The 22,103-nt window shown below is 37.9% G+C and overlaps 1 protein-coding gene across 2 annotated transcripts in view; it reads right to left on the bottom strand.

The window, feature by feature from the left end:
- Positions 1-22,103, bottom strand: part of RIMBP2 (RIMS binding protein 2) — a 1,089,352-nt gene that overhangs the window by 927,845 nt on the left and 139,404 nt on the right. For both annotated transcript variants that reach the window (XM_053701856.1, XM_053701857.1), the window contains one exon: positions 12,373-12,483. In XM_053701856.1, the coding sequence (XP_053557831.1) occupies positions 12,373-12,483 (111 nt within the window). The remainder of the gene's footprint in view (positions 1-12,372; positions 12,484-22,103) is intronic.

Consider the following 22,103-nt stretch of genomic DNA (forward strand, 5'->3'; position numbering starts at 1 on the left):
GAACGCCTCTCTTTTTAACTGGTCTACAGACAATCGTGAAAGAAGAAACCTTCCCCTTGGAAGGGAATTTTTAAACTCCAGTTGGTACCCCTGGGACACACGATTTCTAGAGTCCAGGGATCCTGAACATCTCTTATCCAAGCCTGGACAAAGAGAGAAAATCTGCCCCTTACTAGGTCCAGTCCCGGACCAGGGGCCGTCCCTTCATGCTGTCTTGGGAGCAGCAGCCGGCTTCTTGGGTTGTTTATTTTTGTTCCAAGCCTGATTGTTTCTCCAGACGGGCTTGGACTGTGCGAAGTTCCCTTCCTGTTTAGCAGAAGAGGAAGAAGGGACATCCTTGAAATTTCGAAAGGAATGAAAATTACTCTGTCTCCTTTGTTTGTACATCTTGTCCTGAGGGAGGAGATGACCCTTACCTCCCGTAATGTCAGAGATAATCTCTTTCAATTCAGGCCCAAATAAAGTCTTTCCTTTGAAAGGGATAGCCAATAGCTTAGATTTAGAGGATACATCCGCAGACCAGGATTTCAACCATAAGGCTCTGCGTGCTACAATGGCCAAACCTGCATTCTTAGCCGCCAACTTGGCAATCTGAAAGGCGGCGTCCGTAACAAAAGAATTGGCTAGCTTAAGGGCCTTTATTCTATCCAATATTTCCTCCAAAGGAGTCTCAGTCTTAAGAGACTCTTCCAGAGCATCAAACCAAAAGGCAGCCGCAGTTGTAACTGGTACAATGCAGGCCGTTGGTTGCAACAGAAACCCTTGATGAACAAATAGCTTCTTTAGAAGACCCTCCAACTTTTTATCCATAGGGTCCTTGAAAGCACAACTGTCCTCAATAGGAATAGTCGTACGCTTGGCTAGAGTAGAAATAGCTCCCTCCACCTTAGGAATCATTTGCCAAACATCCCTAACGGTGTCAGGTAAAGGATACATTTTCTTAAATATAGGGAAAGGAGAGAACAGTATACCTGGCCTTTCCCATTCCTTGTTAATAATTTCCGAAATTCTTTTAGGAATCGGAAAAACATCAGCGTAAGTAGGGACCTCCAAATATCTGTCCATCTTACACAATTTCTCTGGAGGGACTACAATAGAGTCACAGTCGTCCAGGGTTAACAAAACCTTCCGCAATAACAGGCGAAGGTGTTCAAGCTTAAATCTGAAGGACATCACGTCCGAATCTGTCTGGGGTAATGCACTACCTGAGTCAGACAATTCTCCTTCTGATAAAATCTCCCTACCCCCCTTCAGAGTCCTGGGAGGGAAGATCGGAGATCGCCATCAAGGAATCAGAAGTCGGATGGACTATCTGGGTCTCTATTCTACTACATTTACCCTGTAGTACTGGCAACTTAGATAACACCTCTGTATGGGTTGAGGACATAACTGTAGCCATATCCTGCAGAGTGAAAGATGCAGACTCTGATGAAGAACATGGCGTTGCCTGTGTGGGCGTTATGGGCTGAGACGCTTGGGATTGAGCTTTATCCTGAACCTCATCATTCTGAATACAATCATTATCATCAGATAAGAAAATGTGTTCTTTACACTGTAATGCCCTAGTTATACATGAGAAACAAAGTGTAACAGGGGGTTCCACAATGGCATTTCAACACATAAGGCATGCACTGTGCTCATCCATCTTAATAAAGAGAACAAATAACAAAAATGACTCACTCACAGAACTCTATTGCAAAATAAATATATTGAGTACTGTTTCTTTAAGGACTCAAATCACACAAATATCCGTTTTTTTGTTTGTTTGTTTTTTTATTTAAAATGACAAAAAAATTGCTGAGTACTGTATTGCAAATGAGAGGGTCTCTGAGTTCACCCTCCTTCTAACACTGTGTAATATGTTTTGGCAATATCTCACAATTATAAGGCAAAGATTGCTTTAAAACTAAAAAGCCTTGTCACCTCGCCGCAGCTCTGCTGCGGCTCCTACCTGCACCTGTGACCGGAACAATAAAATTCAAATGTGCAATCCGGGGAGCAGGCTAGAGGCTGAGACGACCAAGCTATTACTAAGACTGACTGCGCTATGAAAGCATGCAAAGTCTAGCTCCGCCCCTCGTGGGCATAATTTTACACGGTCTATTAAAACATGTAATATCCGCCATTAACTGGAGATCAGCATATCATATGCACTCCGGAATAGACTTAAAAGAAAAAACACACTGTTTACTGTTATCCCTTGCGTCAGCCAGCCCCATAACAAAATGTCCCCCACACAACTTCCCAGCACTTCAAGGCACACACGCCCGAATGTCTAGTAGGAATACATACACGCTAGTCCCCAGTTTCCCTTCTTTAATAAACATCGTCAGAGAACCTGGTACATTCTGTCAGCTTGTACATGCATACCAGTGCTTCTAGGTAAAGAACTGCTAGAGTGTCTGGTCCTGTCACTGCTTTACTTGTACATACATACCTCCAAAGCATAGAGAAAATACAGTCCATCTGAGAGTCTGTTCTGTGTCCTAGAATAAAAGAACTGCACTTACCTTCATGCTGAGTAACAGCATGATAACTTCACAGTGTCAAGAGGTGCCATTATCCTCCTGAGGTCTTGTGAAACAGAGAAGTCTTAGTTAAGATTTTCTAAGGCTATATACATCAAACGCAGCACAATCCTGGGAGGCACAGTGGAGACAAAAATCCACCAGTTTCCACAGTCTAAAAGACTACTTGAAGCTGCTCTGTAATAAAATAGTACACTTCGGCACCATTTAAAAATAATAAACTCTTGATTGAAGAATCTAAACTAACACCTCACTTTACCTCTTCCTATCACTAACACAGGCAAAGAGAATGACTGGAGGGGGAGGGAAGGGAGGGGCTATATATGCAGCTCTGCTGTGTAGCTCTTTGCCACTTCCTGATGACCAGGAGGCGATATCCCACAAGTAAGGATGAAATCCATGGACTCGACATATCTTGTAAAAGAAAAAAGGTTGTTATTCTGAAACGGCGCAAATTGAACCATTGTAAACCAAGGGCCACCTGTATTTTCAAAGACTGCAAAGGCTTTCATTCTATTGGCTGATTTGAATTTGAAGATTCAAATCAGCCAATAGGAATACAAGGGTACCCCTATATAAAAGGAGTACCTCACATTCACTATTCAATATGTGGCTGGAGAACGAATGAAGAGGACCTCTGTGTTGAAGCTTGCAAGATGAGGACCGCTGCCGCCACCACATCATCAATGAATACCTTTATGGGGTTAGTATTAGTTTTGTTTTTTTGGGGTGTTTTTTTTTTTAATAGGATAAGGTTTTTTTTAAGGGGGGGCGGCAAAAGAGGTGAATGTCCTTTTAAGGGCAATGCCCATCCAAATGCCCTTTTCAGGGCAATTGGTAATTTTTGTTTTTTTAGGTATGTTTTTATTTTTATTTTGGGGGGGTTGTAATGTTAGAGGGGTTAGTGTTTGTTTTTTTTTTGTTTGTTTTTTAAAAAAAAGAGCTGATCGCTTTAGGGCAATACCCTACAAAAGGCCCTTTTAAGGGCTATTAGTAGTTTAGTTTTAGAAAAGGGCTTTTTTTATTTTGGGGAGTTTTTGATGGGGGGTATTATAGAATAGGATAACATTTTTATTTTATTTTTGGTAATTACTTTTTTATTTTCTGTAATGTTAGACTTATGTATTTTTTTGTAATGTTAGTTTTTCTCATTTTAATAATGCTAGTTTTTATTTTTAAAGGTAAGATTAAGTTTTTATTTAATTTTACAGGCAATTTTTTTAAGGTAGTTTTTTTTTTGTAAATTTAGGGGTATTTTAATTTGGGTTATGTAAGGTGGTGTTAGGGGGTTTAGATAGTTTATTACTTTGCATTGTGGGTAGGGTGACCATATTGCGGTTTTAAAAAGGGACACATATGAAAAATGCATATGTCAGGGTTCTTATACAAAACACTTCAATAAACAGCCCTGAAAACAGCCCTGACATGTATTTTTCATATGTGTCCCTTTTTAAAGCGAAAATATGGTCACCCTAATTGTGTGTGTGTGTGGGGGGGGGGGTTTAGGGGTTAATAGTTTATTTAGATAGTTTGCACTATTTGGGTTATTTTGGATTTAGGGGTTAATAATTAAGTTTAGTGTTTGCGATTTAGGGGGATGGCGGTTTAGGGGTTATTTTTATTTAGTGTTTGCGATATGGCGGGATGGTGGTTTAGGGGTTAATAGTTCTATTTAGTGTTTGCGATTTGGGGGATGGCAGTTTAGGGGTTAATAGTTTATTTAGATAGTTTGCAATGTGGGGGGATGGTGGATTATGGGTTAATAGTTCTATTTAGTGTTTGCAATTAGGGGGATGGCAGTAGGGGGTTAATAGTTTATGAGTGTAACTGTACTTAGTAATGTATTTTTGATGCATTTTGTGCAAATTTCCAATTTCAGAAAACATTTAACCACAGTTCAGAGATTGCTGTAAGAAATGAAGCGGAAAAGGAGATTGCGCTAGCACAATCGTGATTTCGCTCAACTTGTAATAGCGCTTTGAAAATGGCTAACGAAAAGGTGATTGCACTAGCGCAAAACCGTTTGTGCCTCACTTTAAATCTAGAGCAAAAAGGTCAGAAGGTAGTTAAGCGCTAAGAGCAAGGTTTGTGGGAGGATGTTATATATCTATCGATAAAACTATATATCGGTGTATATAGTGGATATAAAATCTAATACTGGATAGGTGATAAGTGCTGTGTACGTACCAGTATTTGGAAATAAATATATAAAGTGAATAAAAGATAAAGGAAGCAAGGAAAGTACAATTGTGGATACAATTTATTTAAAATAGGTTTAAAATAGGTTTAAAACAATATATCAAATATGTGACAGTTAAAACATTTGTATCTAAAAGTATAGGGACGTCTCCCTTATTCGTTACTGTTTAGTAACACTTGGTAAAAGAGATCTAATGGCAGTGTAAAGTACTTGCGTTTTAAATTGCTGTTAGCAACTGTGAGATGAAAATGTATCTCCTTAGATGTTTAGTAGAGATTTGAAGTAGCAGTCGGGTAGCGGCCGCGTTGTATGCGGTTTGGCGTGGCGTTACCAGATGGTATTGATTTGCGCCTTTTTTGTAGCCGGTGTGACGTCACTAAAGCCGGTTGTGTGCGGCGTTTCTGTGGTAGCCCCTATTCCGCAAAAAATTGTGGAAGTCTTGGGGGAGTAAACTGTGGAACTTGGCGGTCAAAATAAATGACTTGATGGTTAAAAGCAGTTTAGGGATGAAATGATCCTCAAATTGTGCTGACTGTGCGGTCGCGATGTAGCGACTAAAAGAGCAGTTTGTTCCCTTTGGTTGCTAGTAGCAACTGGTGGATCCTTTAATGTCGAAAACTTGGCGGTCGTTGAAAACGACCGCCAAGTTTTCGACATTAAAGGATCCACCAGTTGCTACTAGCAACCAAAGGGAACAAACTGCTCTTTTAGTCGCTACATCGCGACCGCACAGTCAGCACAATTTGAGGATCATTTCATCCCTAAACTGCTTTTAACCATCAAGTCATTTATTTTGACCGCCAAGTTCCACAGTTTACTCCCCCAAGACTTCCACAATTTTTTGCGGAATAGGGGCTACCACAGAAACGCCGCACACAACCGGCTTTAGTGACGTCACACCGGCTACAAAAAAGGCGCAAATCAATACCATCTGGTAACGCCACGCCAAACCGCATACAACGCGGCCGCTACCCGACTGCTACTTCAAATCTCTACTGAACATCTAAGGAGATACATTTTCATCTCACAGTTGCTAACAGCAATTTAAAACGCAAGTACTTTACACTGCCATTAGATCTCTTTTACCAAGTGTTACTAAACAGTAACGAATAAGGGAGACGTCCCTATACTTTTAGATACAAATGTTTTAACTGTCACATATTTGATATATTGTTTTAAACCTATTTTAAACCTATTTTAAATAAATTGTATCCACAATTGTACTTTCCTTGCTTCCTTTATCTTTTATTCACTTTATATATTTATTTCCAAATACTGGTACGTACACAGCACTTATCACCTATCCAGTATTAGATTTTATATCCACTATATACACCGATATATAGTTTTATCGATAGATATATAACATCCTCCCACAAACCTTGCTCTTAGCGCTTAACTACCTTCTGACCTTTTTGCTCTCGATTTCTTGCTTTCCTGGAGGGGAATTCAGTAGTTAAGCCGGTCTGTTCTTCTCTAGCGCTTATAATCTAATTGTCAACTGCATCACTTTAAATCTAGCCCTATGTATTTCTTATTTTTAAGTTTGTGTATTATGGCTAAACAATAATTAAGTTCATTAATGGGTTCAATTAAACATTATATTTTGTATTTGCGTTTATTAATATAGCTAATTTGGCAAAGTTTTTTTTCTGTTGTGTTTGGAAATCATTACAATAAAAATAGTGTTTTAGTAGATTTTGAGATAGTTTACTACACAAAAAGATGTACGATTTGCATTACATTTCATATGTATGCACGCTAGTGTCTATACAATATACTTTAAATGTGCAATTAAATGGCGACACAGGAAAATCCTTAGCTGATGATTTATACTGAGACAAGGTGATATATACAGTGCCCTCCACTAATATTGGCAACCTTGGTAAATATGAGCAAAGTAGGCCGTGAAAACCTTTTATTGTTAAAAAAAAATTGCACAAAAATACAAACACAGCAGAGGTTTATCCAAAAAAAATAAATGTTGTGATGTGCAGCAAAAGGTCGTTGAGCTATAAGAAAATAGCAAAAACATTGAAAATGCCAATTTCCACCATCAGGGCAATAATTAAGAAGTTTCAACTGTAAATGTTATAAATCAACCTGGAAGAGGACTTGTGTCTATATTGTCTAAACGCATTGTGAAGAGGATGGTTCAAGTGGGCAAAATATCTCCAAGGATCACAGCTAGAGAATTGCAGAAGTTAGTGCGTCTTGGGGTCAGAACGTTTCCAAAACTTCAATCCGACGTCACCTACATCAGGGCTTCTTAAACTTTTTCCCACTCGCGACCCCTTATTGCGTGAGAAATTTTTACGGGACCCCCGGTATAAAAAGTATACAAATCAAACATTAACTAATAATAAATCATACTCATACTCGCCCCTTCATGCTCAAAATCCCCCTTTCCATGCTCACTCACCTGCCCTTTCAATACTCCCCCCTTCCATGCTCATACTCCCCCCTTCCATGCTCACTGCCCCTCCCATGCGTATTCCCCTGCACCTTCGATACTCCCCCTTCATATTCATACCCCCTTCCATATTCATACTCCCTGTTCATACTCTCTCCCCCTTTCCATGCTCACTCCCCTGCACCTTCCTTACTCCCCCTTCATATTCAAATCCCCTCCCATACTCATACTCCCCCTCCATAATCATACTCCCCCTTTCCATTCCATACTCCCCCTTCATATTCATACCCTCTTCACACTCATACTGCCCTCTTCAATGCTCATACTCCCCCTTCATGCTCACTGTACATTTGTGTGCAATACTTTAGGATGTGTATATATTTATATGCATGACTGCACACTAATACTACATATATAAATCATACAGTACAAATGTACTATACACACAATATGGTACTATATGATTTATATATGTAGTATTAGTGTATTTTATCTTTTCTAAGATAAAGGGTAGAATATGGAAGTCCAAGAGAGATGAGAGCTGCTTCCAATAATGCTTCCCGCTCAGATAAGATGATCTAAAATAATCTTCCAGCACTGTAAGATTTCTCACAAGATTCTAGAAAGGTAAATTTTGCTATACTTCTCTAAAAAAGGCATTCCGTATGTGTTGGAGAGAAAAGCCCAGTGCAATATAGTAATGCATAATAGAGAGTTTTTTGTTTTTTTTCCATTCACACTCTTTTCTTTGTATTTTTTTTATACTTTAGACTTCAGATTGGTCTTTTAAGGTTTTTTTTCCATTTAAGCCTTGCACTCTATATTTTGTATTTTAATGTATTTTGATTTTGTATACAGCATTGATTTTACAAAATCAGAGTATGCTTTGAAATGATCTTTTACAAATTACATTGCACTTTGTATTTTTTTTTTTTTTAATTTTATTTATAACCAACACATGGTACAGTGAGAAGATACAAATCCGTGACGCACCACGCAGGGTGCAGTAAGATAATATAAGATTGACAAGGCAATATGGTATACAACAGCGTATTTTTATCAGATATAGTAGCACACAGTGCTCACATTCGTTTTGAGATCTGCAAAAGATGTATATGGGTTAGAGAGCGTTCTAGTATATGTACTCACTTGCAACACAGTGTTGGGGTTTTATTTTTTTTGTAAACGAACACAACCAACCTAAACCTAATTTAACATAAAATACAAACACACAAACCAAACGAACAAACTAACCCATTCACACAAACAAGGAGTAAATAGTCTCTCCACGTAGATGTTGAGCAGCACAGCATGAGTAGTCTACTGTACAGTGCCCCAATCCACGTTAGTAGCCAAGTTTCTAGAGGCATGGGATAACAAATTAAGTTACCAAACAGCTTTCATATGTACCTGGACTATATAAAACACTGATAAGATCTATGTTAATAGCCTAGTACTGAAAATGTTACAGTAATGTTTACGTGAATCTTTGGCTTGAATCAAAGTACTTCTACGGAGTCAGGAGGAGCACCTAGGAGCCAATACATGCATAATGTCACCAAGCAGCTCTATATTGCCATGCAAGTTAGATAGCAGATACATTCAGCGTTAATAGCTCCCTGAACAGGAAACCATACAATCTCATGATGGATTCTATGTTGTTATTACGATAGGTTACATAATAGCAGACATATTTAAAATGAATAGGGTTCTGGGTAAATATGAAAGGAACATTGGGATTCAAATTGATATTCGCTTTTCAAGAGCAAGGATTTTTGCGAATTGATAAATGTACACAAGGAGCTGATATACTCTGCCCCTAGGATGGCAAAATAAAAATAAATGAATAATAATAATAATGAAGCAATGAAAACTAAATGTAACACTAACACACACACACATAACATAGCATAGCCCAGATTAGAAAGCAATTCATAGGGGCTGCTGCCCAACAAATTAGCATATTTGATGGAGTTGAGCGGCTATATGTAGACAGTCAAATATGCTGGGCATATTACAATGGCATAGAGATTGAGCAAGGGAGTCAGCTCTAATATTTAATTATCTAACAATATGGATCATGAGTGTATATGAGGAGGTTGCAAACATGAAATAAACGTGTACCTTTACGGCATGGTTAAGTGCATGGTAAGTACCTTTCTCTGCCATTTTGGAGATATTAATGAGATATCACCTCACACCATGACAGCATATTCACTGTAAACTGGTATAAGCCCATTGTGCGTTATGAGCCATATTTTAGGCTATGTACAGAAGACAGGGTAAAACAAGGGATAATAAACATCAAACATTTCCTTAATAAACATTCATAGAATACAGCAGCCACGTTAAACTCGTATAGATCCATTTTTGCATCACGAGCCATATTTTAGGCTGTACCCACGGGCCAAGACAAATAGGAGGCATTGGGGCATTGGACATCACCAAATAATGCCTTGCGAAAAATACATAGCAACCATTTAAATGAAGAATAAAAAGATGTGCACATTGGGGGACTAATGGACTGGTAGCAAACGTGCATAAATACTGAAGTGAGGTTTCAGCCTCCACAACATACTATTAAAGAGTCTTTAGATTTAATATTGTTCCACGAGTAGATAGGCTAGCTGTAGAAACGCATTGTCAAAGCAGGCATCATGGAAACCGAAGTGCCTGCAGAGTCAGATCATTTTTTCCATGGAGGCATATGCGGTATTGTGATTTCTAAGTCAGCAGTTATGTTTACAAAGTGTTGGCTTTTGCAGCGGGTCACCTCTTATGGGAACGCAGATGGATGAGTTGACCCGGCTTTAACCACCTATTCAGCCGATGCCCATTGACATGCGAATATACCTTACATAGACCTCCCCTTGAGGACTGGGGCTATCGGTGTTTGCGGGCAGCACTGGTTCAGATACGTAGGTTAGCTGAGACACTGACGATTGTGGTCCTCAGAGCTGTACTCTGCTGTATTCCACTTGGCCAGTATACTGATCAGTTTTGTCGAGTGAGTACCTTGATAAGTTGTCGGCATAAGAGCAGGGCTGAGAAAGACCTGCGACACAGACTGCGAAGCCGTGAGCGTTCTTATTCCCACAGCGTGCAGGGAATCTTGAGGTCCGGTGTATCTCTGTAGAAATAAATTTGGGGTGAGTCAGTGTTTGGAAGATAATTAAGTCGTCCATTCTCCCCTCTGCCAACATGACCGGGTGGTTTGGTTGGGGTAGCAGGAAAGGGGGATGTGGCCACTCCAGCTGTGCTGCGATGCCGCTATCCAAAATGCCTTCTCTCCGAATATTTGGTGAAATCTGCCGAAGTGCACTTTGTATTTTTTAATGTAAAATAAAACTGACAGTTTAGGAATGTGGAAGGGACAGGGGAGTTCTGTGGGCTGTACGGGGGGGGGGGGGGTTAGTGAAGTTCCCAGGGTAAGTCTGAAACTCTCACAATTGTGAAATATTCTCAGCATTTTATACCAGAAGGTTTCAATGATTTATCTTGCCAGGTGTATGCACACATAAAGTTTGCTAAAAATTCACAACCTTTATTTCAAGTACAGAAAAGTAATGTATACCAAACTCGAGGCAAATGTAAGTTCAATTGTAGTGAGAACATTTTAGTTGAATTTGTATTTGCTTCATATTGAGAATTTATGTCAGTGCCAGGTGGTCCACAGTTAACACTCTTCCCCGTGAGATTCTATATCAAAGAGAAGCACATTACTTTCTATGGAAGGCATCTCACATCTCTCTGGGACTTCCAAGTTCCACCAGTTCACTTAGAGAATGCAGTGAGTTCAGCCCCTATGAAGTCTGCACTACAATTTCTCTCCAAGCTGAAGAATCTTTAATCATCGGGACCATAGACTGTAATGTAGCACTCTGGATTAAAGAATCTCACAGGGGAGCACCTGAAACTTATATAAATTCTCAGTATGCAGCAAATACAAATTATACTGAAATATTTTCACTACAATTTAAATTGCATTTGCTTCTAGTTTAGGATATATTGCTGTTCTGTTAGTTAAATAAATGCATTGTGACTTCTGAGAAAAACACTTGCATACAGCTGTTGAGATATATTAGTGAGACCTGGAAGTATAAAATGCTTACAGCGTAACATGAGAATTGTGGAAGAGATTTAGATAGACCTTGTCCCTCACACATCAATATGCAAAGTATTATTCTAATTTGTTAAACACACACAGTAACAATTTTAAATTCACTGCTGTACAAAGAAACTAATGCTTTAAAATACAAAATAGAAATTGCAAAGCTTAAATGTAATACAACTGAAAGGACAAAATCTGAAGTCTAAAATAATATAAAATACAAAAAAAGTATAAATGTATCAAAACTATCATGTCATGCTTTATTTATAGATCAGGCATTAAGTAAAAAGAGGGAAAGGGGAAGACAACAAAGAAAAAAACGCAACACCATTTTCAAGTGTCAGTGAATCAACAATATTTCTGCATTACCAGGTTATAATTTCTCTAAACCCATAATGTATACCCACTAAGGAGTGATAGATTTATATGCCCTGTCTTCATTTATGTATAAACATCATAACAAACATTAACAAAAGAAAACAAACAATGAAAGAAGGAAAAATAAAAAATAAAAAACTAGTTCCCCCTGTCTACTGCTCCTAGATCCCCAGTCGTCCTGGATTTTACCAGACCCCAAGGAGAACTAAGTCTGTGTTCTTAAATGGGAGTATAATGATGTCTTGTTCTTCTTTTGACAGGGCCTTGATAAAATTAGACCATTTTTTTAAAAAAATGAAAATGTGCAATTCCGTGTTTATATCTGTAACTTTTTTTTCTTTATGTATCCTGTCTGATCTATAAATAAAGCATATAAAAAAACTCATGCAATGCTATTTTGCACTGGGCTTGTCTCTCCTTCACATCCAGAAATACGGGGAACGTCCCTTAGAGAAGTATAGTAAAATCTGCATTTCTAGATTCTTGTAATCGATCTTGCAGTGCTGGAGGATCATTTTAGATCATCTTATCTGAGTGGAGAGCTTTAGATCATCAGGCACTAAATATTCATAATACTGATTAATAAATACAAATTTTCACATTTTTATTATAATTATTTATGGTCATCATTTCTTTAAAATCTATTGTAAAACAATTAGGTTTTTCTTATATCTCAGGTAAATATATGTTTCTAGCAAAAGCTAAAAGTAAATACCTGTGTATGTGCCATTTTTTACTTTACCTTAAGCTTTGTGGATAAGTTTTCATTTGGCTTTTCATTAATCTTGGTTTGAGATCTCTGGATTTGCTGTCTTGTAGCACATTGCCCTACTTTACTGCTTCCAGGTTTACACTATGGAAGAAAGCCAAATATTCTTGTCAGTGCCTCTTCATGAAAATGCATATTTTCAAACAAGCGTTAGCCTACTGTATGAATTAAAATAAAGCTTAGTGCAACTTTGATAAACTATTAATAGAATCACAATGAATACATTTCTCCACATTTAAAGTGAAACTCCCTTCACTTGGGGCCTGATGATTAAAAGCTCATCGACATGGAAATAAATCACACAAAATGTTTGAGGGAATTTTTTGAGAATTTTACTGCAAGGTTGGTGTCTCTGCTCAATATACAGAACCCTATGTATCAAGATAAATATCTCTCGAATCAAAATTTGCCGTTCTAAAATTGTTTATGGTTGTATTTCTCCAGTCCTCAAGTATCTCTAAAAAGCTATATTTTCATGACAGCTGAACTAGATTATTGGTAAAATAATCAGCTGATCAGTGACCATGGTTATTAACCTGCTCTTATCCATCAGCTTATTATTTCACATGTGCTCTAGTTAAGCTATCATGAAAATCTGTCCTGTTGCGAGCGCTTGAGGAATGAAGTTGGTAAACACTGGTTCAAGGGACTTTACAGTAGACGTCATAGATAATCTTGCCAAAGTGGAGAACTTTAGCACATCAGGACCTTAGTGTTTGGAAGAAACTGTGTATCCAGGCGCCAACAATGGAGGCTAAGGCTAAAGTTAGAACTTAAATGTTTAATCAAGACAAATCTTCTACACAATAATGATGCTGTTATAAAACACTTTAGACAAATAGTTAAAATGTTAGTTAAAAAATGTCAGTAAAAAAAAAAAAAAAAAAAAAAAAAAATGCAGTTAAAAAATGCAAGGATCCTCGCTAAAAAAATAATGATGATTAAAAACAATAAACTGTATTATTACACTTTGTACAGGGTAAATATTTGTGATCTTGCACTATATACAGAGCAATCAAACAGGTAGCTCCAATATACAACAATGATATGTGTGGATGTGTGTGTGAGAGAGCTTGCGCCCCACACTGGGAACTGTATCCAAGTGGTGATAAGTGTACTTGGAAGAACAGTCCTGTGAGAGAAAAAAAAAAAAAAAAAAGTCAAAGTCAATCCTGTGACCAGAAATCAATTGTCAATCCTGTGACCAGAAATCAATTGTCAATCCTGTGACCAGAAATCAATTGTCAATCCTGTGACCAGAAATCAATTGTCAATCCTGTGACCAAAAAAAAAATGCAGTTAAAAAATGCAAGGATCCTCGCTAAAAAAATAATGATGATTAAAAACAATAAACTGTATTATTACACTTTGTACAGGGTAAATATTTGTGATCTTGCACTATATACAGAGCAATCAAACAGGTAGCTCCAATATACAACAATGATATGTGTGGATGTGTGTGTGAGAGAGCTTGCGCCCCACACTGGGAGCTGTATCCAAGTGGTGATAAGTGTACTTGGAAGAACAGTCCTGTGAGAGAAAAAAAAAAAAAAAGTCAAAGTCAATCCTGTGACCAGAAATCAATTGTCAATCCTGTGACCAGAAATCAATTGTCAATCCTGTGACCAGAAATCAATTGTCAATCCTGTGACCAGAAATCAATTGTCAATCCTGTGACCAAAAAAAAAATGTGACCAAAAAAATGTGTCAAACCTGTAACCAAAAATGTCAATCCTGTGGGGAAAAAATAATAAAAAATTTGAAAGAAAAAATAATGTCAATCCTGTGAGGGAAAAAATAGAAAGAAATAATGTAGCAATAAAAGTCAATTCTTTTAGAAAACTCCACTCCCTGTGCAGAAAGGTAGAAATCTTCTACGTGAAAAATATCCAGCAGCGTGATAAGTGATGTAAAAAACTTTATATAAAAATAGAACAGTGCTATTTGGAGACTGAGCTCCAAGTAGAAAGCAAAAATAAAAACAACAGTGGGAATAACAGACAAATACTGCCAATCGATAAAAAAACCTGTGGAGAAAGAGAATATACAATGTGTAGATAATACTTCCAATGTACCCTACACATTGTATATTCTCTTTCTCCACAGGTTTTTTTATCGATTGGCAGTATTTGTCTGTTATTCCCACTGTTGTTTTTATTTTTGCTTTCTACTTGGAGCTCAGTCTCCAAATAGCACTGTTCTATTTTTATATAAAGTTTTTTACATCACTTATCACGCTGCTGGATATTTTTCACGTAGAAGATTTCTACCTTTCTGCACAGGAGTGGAGTTTTCTAAAAGAATTGACTTTTATTGCTACATTATTTCTTTCTATTTTTTCCCTCACAGGATTGACATTATTTTTTCTTTCGAATTTTTTATTATTTTTTCCCCACAGGATTGACATTTTTGGTTACAGGTTTGACACATTTTTTTGGTCACATTTTTTTTTGGTCACAGGATTGACAATTGATTTCTGGTCACAGGATTGACTTTGACTTTTTTTTTTTCTCTCACAGGACTGTTCTTCCAAGTACACTTATCACCACTTGGATACAGTTCCCAGTGTGGGGCGCAAGCTCTCTCACACACACATCCACACATATCATTGTTGTATATTGGAGCTACCTGTTTGATTGCTCTGTATATAGTGCAAGATCACAAATATTTACCCTGTACAAAGTGTAATAATACAGTTTATTGTTTTTAATCATCATTATTTTTTTAGCGAGGATCCTTGCATTTTTTAACTGCATTTTTTTTTTTTTTTTTTTTTTTTTTTTTACTGACATTTTTTAACTAACATTTTAACTATTTGTCTAAAGTGTTTTATAACAGCATCATTATTGTGTAGAAGATTTGTCTTGATTAAACATTTAAGTTCTAACTTTAGCCTTAGCCTCCATTGTTGGCGCCTGGATACACAACTCACACGTAAATCCCCTTAGGTGGCAGCTAGGTACCACCACTCCAGGCATACAAGGTTTAGTCGGCGCTGAGATATACACTCACATTTACATGTTTGGAAGAAACTACCCAGAAATCATCAAGGCTCCTATCTTTCCCCTGTGTGTATACTAATGCTCTATGCGGCTTCAGGTCATAAAATATCATTTATGCTTACCAGACAAATTAATTTATTTCATGGTGGTGACAGTCCACAAGCCATTACTCCAGGAAAATACTTCTCCTGACCACTAGGAGGAAGCAAAGATCCCCAAAACTCCAAGAGCCCTTGGAAACTAGTTTCATGTATAGCCAATCAAGGAGAAGAAGAAGGGTAGAAAACATAATTTATGTAAGAACTTACCTGATAAATTCATTTCTTTCATATTAGCAAGAGTCCATGAACTAGTGACGTATGGGATATACATTCCTACCAGGAGGGGCAAAGTTTCCCAAACCTCAAAATGCCTATAAATACACCCCTCACCACACCCACAATTCAGTTTAACAAATAGCCAAGAAGTGGGGTGATAAAAAAGTGCGAAAGCATATAAAATAAGGAATTGGAATAATTGTGCTTTATACAAAAATCATAACCACCACAAAAAAACGGGTGGGCCTCATGGACTCTTGCTAATATGAAAGAAATGAATTTATCAGGTAAGTTCTTACATAAATTATGTTTTCTTTCATGTAATTAGCAAGAGTCCATGAGCTAGTGACGTATGGGATAATGATTACCCAAGATGTGGATCTTTCCACGCAAGAGTCACTAGGAGAGGGAGGGATAAAATAAAGACAGCCAATTCCTGCTGAAAATAATCCACACCCAAAATAAAGTTTAATGAAAAACATAAGCAGAAGATTCAAACTGAAACCGCTGCCTGAAGTACTTTTCTACCAAAAACTGCTTCAGAAGAAGAAAATACATCAAAATGGTAGAATTTAGTAAAAGTATGCAAAGAGGACCAAGTTGCTGCTTTGCAAATCTGATCAATCGAAGCTTCATTCCTAAACGCCCAGGAAGTAGAAACTGACCTAGTAGAATGAGCTGTAATCCTTTGAGGCAGGAGTTTTACCCGACTCAACATAGGCAAGATGAATTAAAGATTTCAACCAAGATGCCAAAGAAATGGCAGAAGCTTTCTGGCCTTTTCTAGAACCGGAAAAGATAACAAATAAACTAGAAGTCTTTCGGAAAGACTTAGTAGCTTCAACATAATATTTCAAAGCTCTAACAACATCCAAAGAATGTAACGATTTCTCCTTAGAATTCTTAGGATTAGGACATAATGAAGGAACCACAATTTCTCTACTAATGTTGTTGGAATTCACAACTTTAGGTAAAAATTCAAAAGAAGTTCGCAACACTGCCTTATCCTGATGAAAAATCAGAAAAGGAGACTCACAAGAAAGAGCAGATAATTCAGAAACTCTTCTGGCAGAAGAGATTGCCAAAAGGAACAAAACTTTCCAAGAAAGTAATTTAATGTCCAATGAATGCATAGGTTCAAACGGAGGAGCTTGAAGAGCCCCTAGAACCAAATTCAAACTCCAAGGAGGAGAAATTGACTTAATGACAGGTTTTATACGAACCAAAGCTTGTACAAAACAATGAATATCAGGAAGATTAGCAATCTTTCTGTGAAAAAGAACAGAAAGAGCAGAGATTTGTCCTTTCAAGGAACTTGCGGACAAACCTTTATCTAAACCATCCTGAAGAAACTGTAAAATTCTTGGAATTCTAAAAGAATGCCAAGAAAAAATGATGAGAAAGACACCAAGAAATATAAGTCTTCCAGACTCTATAATATATCTCTCTGGATACAGATTTACGAGCCTGTAACATAGTAGGAAGAGTCCACGGATGGCAAGAGGCCATCCGGACAAGATCCGCATACCAAAACCTGTGAGGCCATGCCGGAGCTACCAGCAGAACAAACAAGCATTCCTTCAGAATCTTGGAGATTACTCTTGGAAGAAGAACTAGAGGCGGAAAGATATAGGCAGGATGATACTTCCAAGGAAGTGACAATGCATCCACTGCTTCCGCTTGAGGATCCCTGGATCTGGACACATACCTGGGAAGTTTCTTGTTTAGATGAGAGGCCATCAGATCTATTTCTGGAAGTCCCCACATTTGAACAATCTGAAGAAATACCTCTGGGTGAAGAGACCATTCGCCCGGATGTAACGTTTGGCGACTGAGATAATCCGCTTCCCAATTGTCTATACCTGGGATATGAACCGCAGAGATTAGACAGGAGCTGGATTCCGCCCAAACCAGAATTCGAGATACTTCTTTCATAGCCAGAGGACTGTGAGTCCCTCCTTGATGATTGATGTATGCCACAGTTGTGACATTGTCTGTCTGAGAACAAATGAACGATTCTCTCTTCAGAAGAGGCCAAGACTGAAGAGCTCTGAAAATTGCACGGAGTTCCAAAATATTGATCGGTAATCTCACCTCCTGAGATTCCCAAACTCCTTGTGCCGTCAGAGATCCCCACACAGCTCCCCAACCTGTGAGACTTGCATCTGTTGAAATTACAGTCCAGGTCGGAAGCACAAAAGAAGCCCCCTGAATTAAACGATGGTGATCTGTCCACCACGTAGAGAGTGTCGTACAATCGGTTTTAAAGATATTAATTGAGATATCTTTGTGTAATCCCTGCACCATTGATTCAGCATACAGAGTTGAAGAGGTCGCATGTGAAAACGAGCAGAAGGGGATCGCGTCCGATGCAGCAGTCATAAGACCTAGAATTTCCATGCATAAGGCTACCGAAGGGAAAGATTGTGACTGAAGGTTTCGACAAGCTGAAATCAATTTTAGACGTCTCTTGTCTGTTAAAGACAGAGTCCATGGACACTGAATCTATCTGGAAACCCAGAAAAGAAACCCTTGTCTGAGGAATCAATGAACTTTTTGGTAAATTGATCCTCCAACCATGATCTTGAAGAAACAACACAAGTCGATCTCGTATGAGATTCTGCTAAATGTAAAGACTGAGCAAGTACCAAGATATCGTCCAAATAAGAAATACCACAATACCCCCGTTCTCTGATTACAGACAGAAGGGCACCGAGAACTTTTGTAAAAATTCTTGGAGCTGTAGCTAGGCCAAACGGCAGAGCCACAAACTGGTAATGCTTGTCCAGAAAAGAGAATCTCAGGAACTGATAATGATCTGGATGAATCGGAATATGCAGATAAGCATCCTGTAAATCTATTGTGGACATATAATGCCCTTAGCTGAACAAAAGGCAAGATAGTCCCTTACAGTTACCATTTTGAACGTTGGTATCCTCACATAACGATTCAATATTTTTAGATCCAGAACTGGTCTGAAGGAATTCTCCTTCTTTGGTACAATGAAGAGATTTGAATAAAACCCCATCCCCTGTTCCAGAACTGGAACTGGCATAATTACTCCAGCCAACTCTAGATCTGAAACACAATTCAGAAATGCTTGAGCTTTCACTGGATTTACTGGGACACGGGAAAGAAAAAATCTCTTTTGCAGGAGGACTCATCTTGAAACCAATTCTGTACCCTTCTGAAACAATGTTCTGAATCCAAAGATTGTGAACAGAATTGATCCAAATTTCTTTGAAAAAACGTAACCTGCCCCCTACCAGCTGAGCTGGAATGAGGGCCGCACCTTTCATGGGACTTAGAAGCAGGCTTTGCCTTTCTAGAAGGCTTGGATTTATTCCAGACTGAGATGGTTTCCAAACTGAAACTGCTCCTGAGGATGAAGGATCAGGCTTTTGTTCTTTGTTGAACGAAAGGAACGGAAAACGATTATTAGCCCTGTTTTTACCCTTAGATTTTTTATTCCTGAGGTAAAAAAAGTTCCTTTCCCCACCAGTAACAGTTGAGATATGGAATCCAACTGAGAACCAAATAATTTGTTACCCTGGAAAAGAAATGGAAAGTAGAGTTGATTTAGAAGCCATACTCAGCATTCCAAGTTTTAAGCCTAAAGCTCTTCTAGCTAAAATAGCTAGAGACATAACCTGACATCAACTCTGATAATATCAAAAATGGCATCACAGATAAAATTATTAGCATGCCTGAAGAAGAAGAATAATATTATATGAGAATCATGATCCTGTTACTATGATGCGCTAAAGTCTCCAACCAAAAAGTTGAAGCTGCAGCAACATCAGCCAAAGATATAGCAGGTCTAAGAAGATTACCTGAACACAGATAAGCTTTTCTTAGAAAGGATTCAATTTTCCTATCTAAAGGATCTTTAAACGAAGTACCATCTGACGTAGGAATAGTAGTACGTTTAGCAAGGGTAGAAATTAGCCCCATCAACTTTAGGGGATTTGTCCCAAAATTTCTAATCTGTCAGACGGCACAGGATATAATTGCTTAAAACGTTAGAAGGAGTAAATGAATTACCCAATTTATCCCATTCTCTGGAAATTACTTCAGAAATAGCATTAGGAACAGGAAAAAACTTCTGGAATAACTACAGGAGATTTAAACACCTTATCTAAACGTTAGAATTAGTATCAAGAGGACCAGAATCCTCTATTTCTAAAGCAATTAGTACTTCTTTAAGTAAAGAACGAATAAATTCCATTTTAAATAAATATGAAGATTTATCAGCATCAATCTCTGAGACAGAATCCTCTGATCCAGAAGAGTCATCAGAATCAGAATGATGATGTTCATTTAAAAATTCATCTGTAGAGAGAGAAGTTTTAAAAGATTATTTATGTTTACTAGAAGGAGAAATAACAGACATAGCCTTCTTGATGGATTCAGAAACAAATCTCTTATGTTATCAGGAACATTCTGCACCTTAGATGTTGAGGGAACTGCAACAGGCAATGGTACATTACTAAAGGAAATATTATCTGCTTTAACAAGTTTGTCATGACAATTAATACAAACAACAGCCGGAGGAATAGCTACCAAAAGTTTACAGCAGATACACTTAGCTTTGGTAGTTCCAGCTTTAGACAGCGATTTTCCTGAAGTATCTTCTGACTCAGATGCAACGTGAGACATCTTGCAATATGTAAGAGAAAAAACAACATATAAAGCAAAATTGATCAAATTCCTTAAATGACAGTTTCAGGAATGGGAAAAAAATGCCAATAAACAAGCTTCTAGAAACCAGAAGCAAAGAAAAAATCAGACTGAAATAATGTGGAGACAAAAGCGACGCCCATATTTTTTGGCGCCAAATAATACGCCCACATTGTTTGGCGCCTAAATGCTTTTTGGCGCCAAAAATGACGCCACATCCGGAACGCCGACATTTTTGGCGCAAAAGGACGTCAAAAAATGACGAAACTTCCGGCGACACGTATGACGCCGGAAACAGAAAAGATTTTTTGCGCCAAAAAAGTCCGCGCCAAGAAAGACGCAATAAAAATAAGCATTTTCAGCCCCCGCGAGCCTAACAGCTCACAGGGAAAAAAAGTCAAATTTTTAAGGTAAGAAAAAATGATTGATTCAAACGCATTATCCCAAATATGAAATTGACTGTCTGAAAATAAGGAATGTTGAACATTCTGAGTCAAGGCAAATAAATGTTTGAATACATATATTTAGAACTTTATAAATAAAGTGCCCAACCATAGCTTAGAGTGTCACAGAAAATAAGATTTACTTACCCCAGGACACTCATCTACACGTTTGTAGAAAGCCAAACCAGTACTGAAACGAAAATCAGCAGAGGTAATGGTATATAAATAAGAGTATATCGTCGATCTGAAAAGGGAGGTAAGAGATGAATCTCTACGACCGATAACAGAGAACCTATGAAATAGACCCCGTAGAAGGAGATCACTGCATTCAAATAGGCAATACTCTCCTCACATCCCTCTGACATTCACTGCACGCTGAGAGGAAAACCGGGCTCCAACTTGCTGCGGAGCGCATATCAACGTAGAATCTAGCACAAACTTACTTCACCACCTCCATAGGAGGCAAAGTTTGTAAAACTGAATTGTGGGTGTGGTGAGGGGTGTATTTATAGGCATTTTGAGGTTTGGGAAACTTTGCCCCTCCTGGTAGGAATGTATATCCCATACGTCACTAGCTCATGGACTCTTGCTAATTACATGAAAGAAAGGTATGCCGGGCTTCTCCCACTTCTTATTCAGGGAAAAAAAGAGGTACATACCTAAACTGCCGCCATAAAAAAATACATTCAAAATAATCAAAATTCCATGAAAAAATGGGCGGGATATCATGGACATTCATAAAGGTAGTGAGAGTCCATGACCCATTACTCCTGGGAAAGTAATAGCCAAGCTGTGGAGTCTATAAGTAATGAGGGCGGGACAAAATAATTACTCAATGTTTAATTTGTTTTTTTTTATAATTTAAAATAAAATAAAAAAAAAAAAAAATATATATATATATATATATATATATATATACATACACACACACACAAAACTTTTACTGATTGTAAAGTTGAAATATTTAAAGCCCAGCATTAAAAAAAAAAATACTATTAAAAACATATGCCCTTTAAGTCATTAAACTTCACAATTATGCTTCTTTTTTAAAATACTTACCTTTTTGTTAAGGTAAACTTACCGCCGATCCTCCGCCTGCATCTCCTTCAATATTTAGCATATCAATGACGATCCCAGTTTCCTCCAATCGTTGTGTGCCACACGAGATGGATGCCAAAGTGGGCACACAATTACCAGAGGAAACCGGATTCGTCATTGATCTGCTCAAAACTGAAGGAGCCGTGGATGGAGGATCAGCGGTG

Source organism: Bombina bombina, chromosome 2, assembly GCF_027579735.1.
Source record: "Bombina bombina isolate aBomBom1 chromosome 2, aBomBom1.pri, whole genome shotgun sequence".
NCBI lineage: Eukaryota > Metazoa > Chordata > Amphibia > Anura > Bombinatoridae > Bombina > Bombina bombina.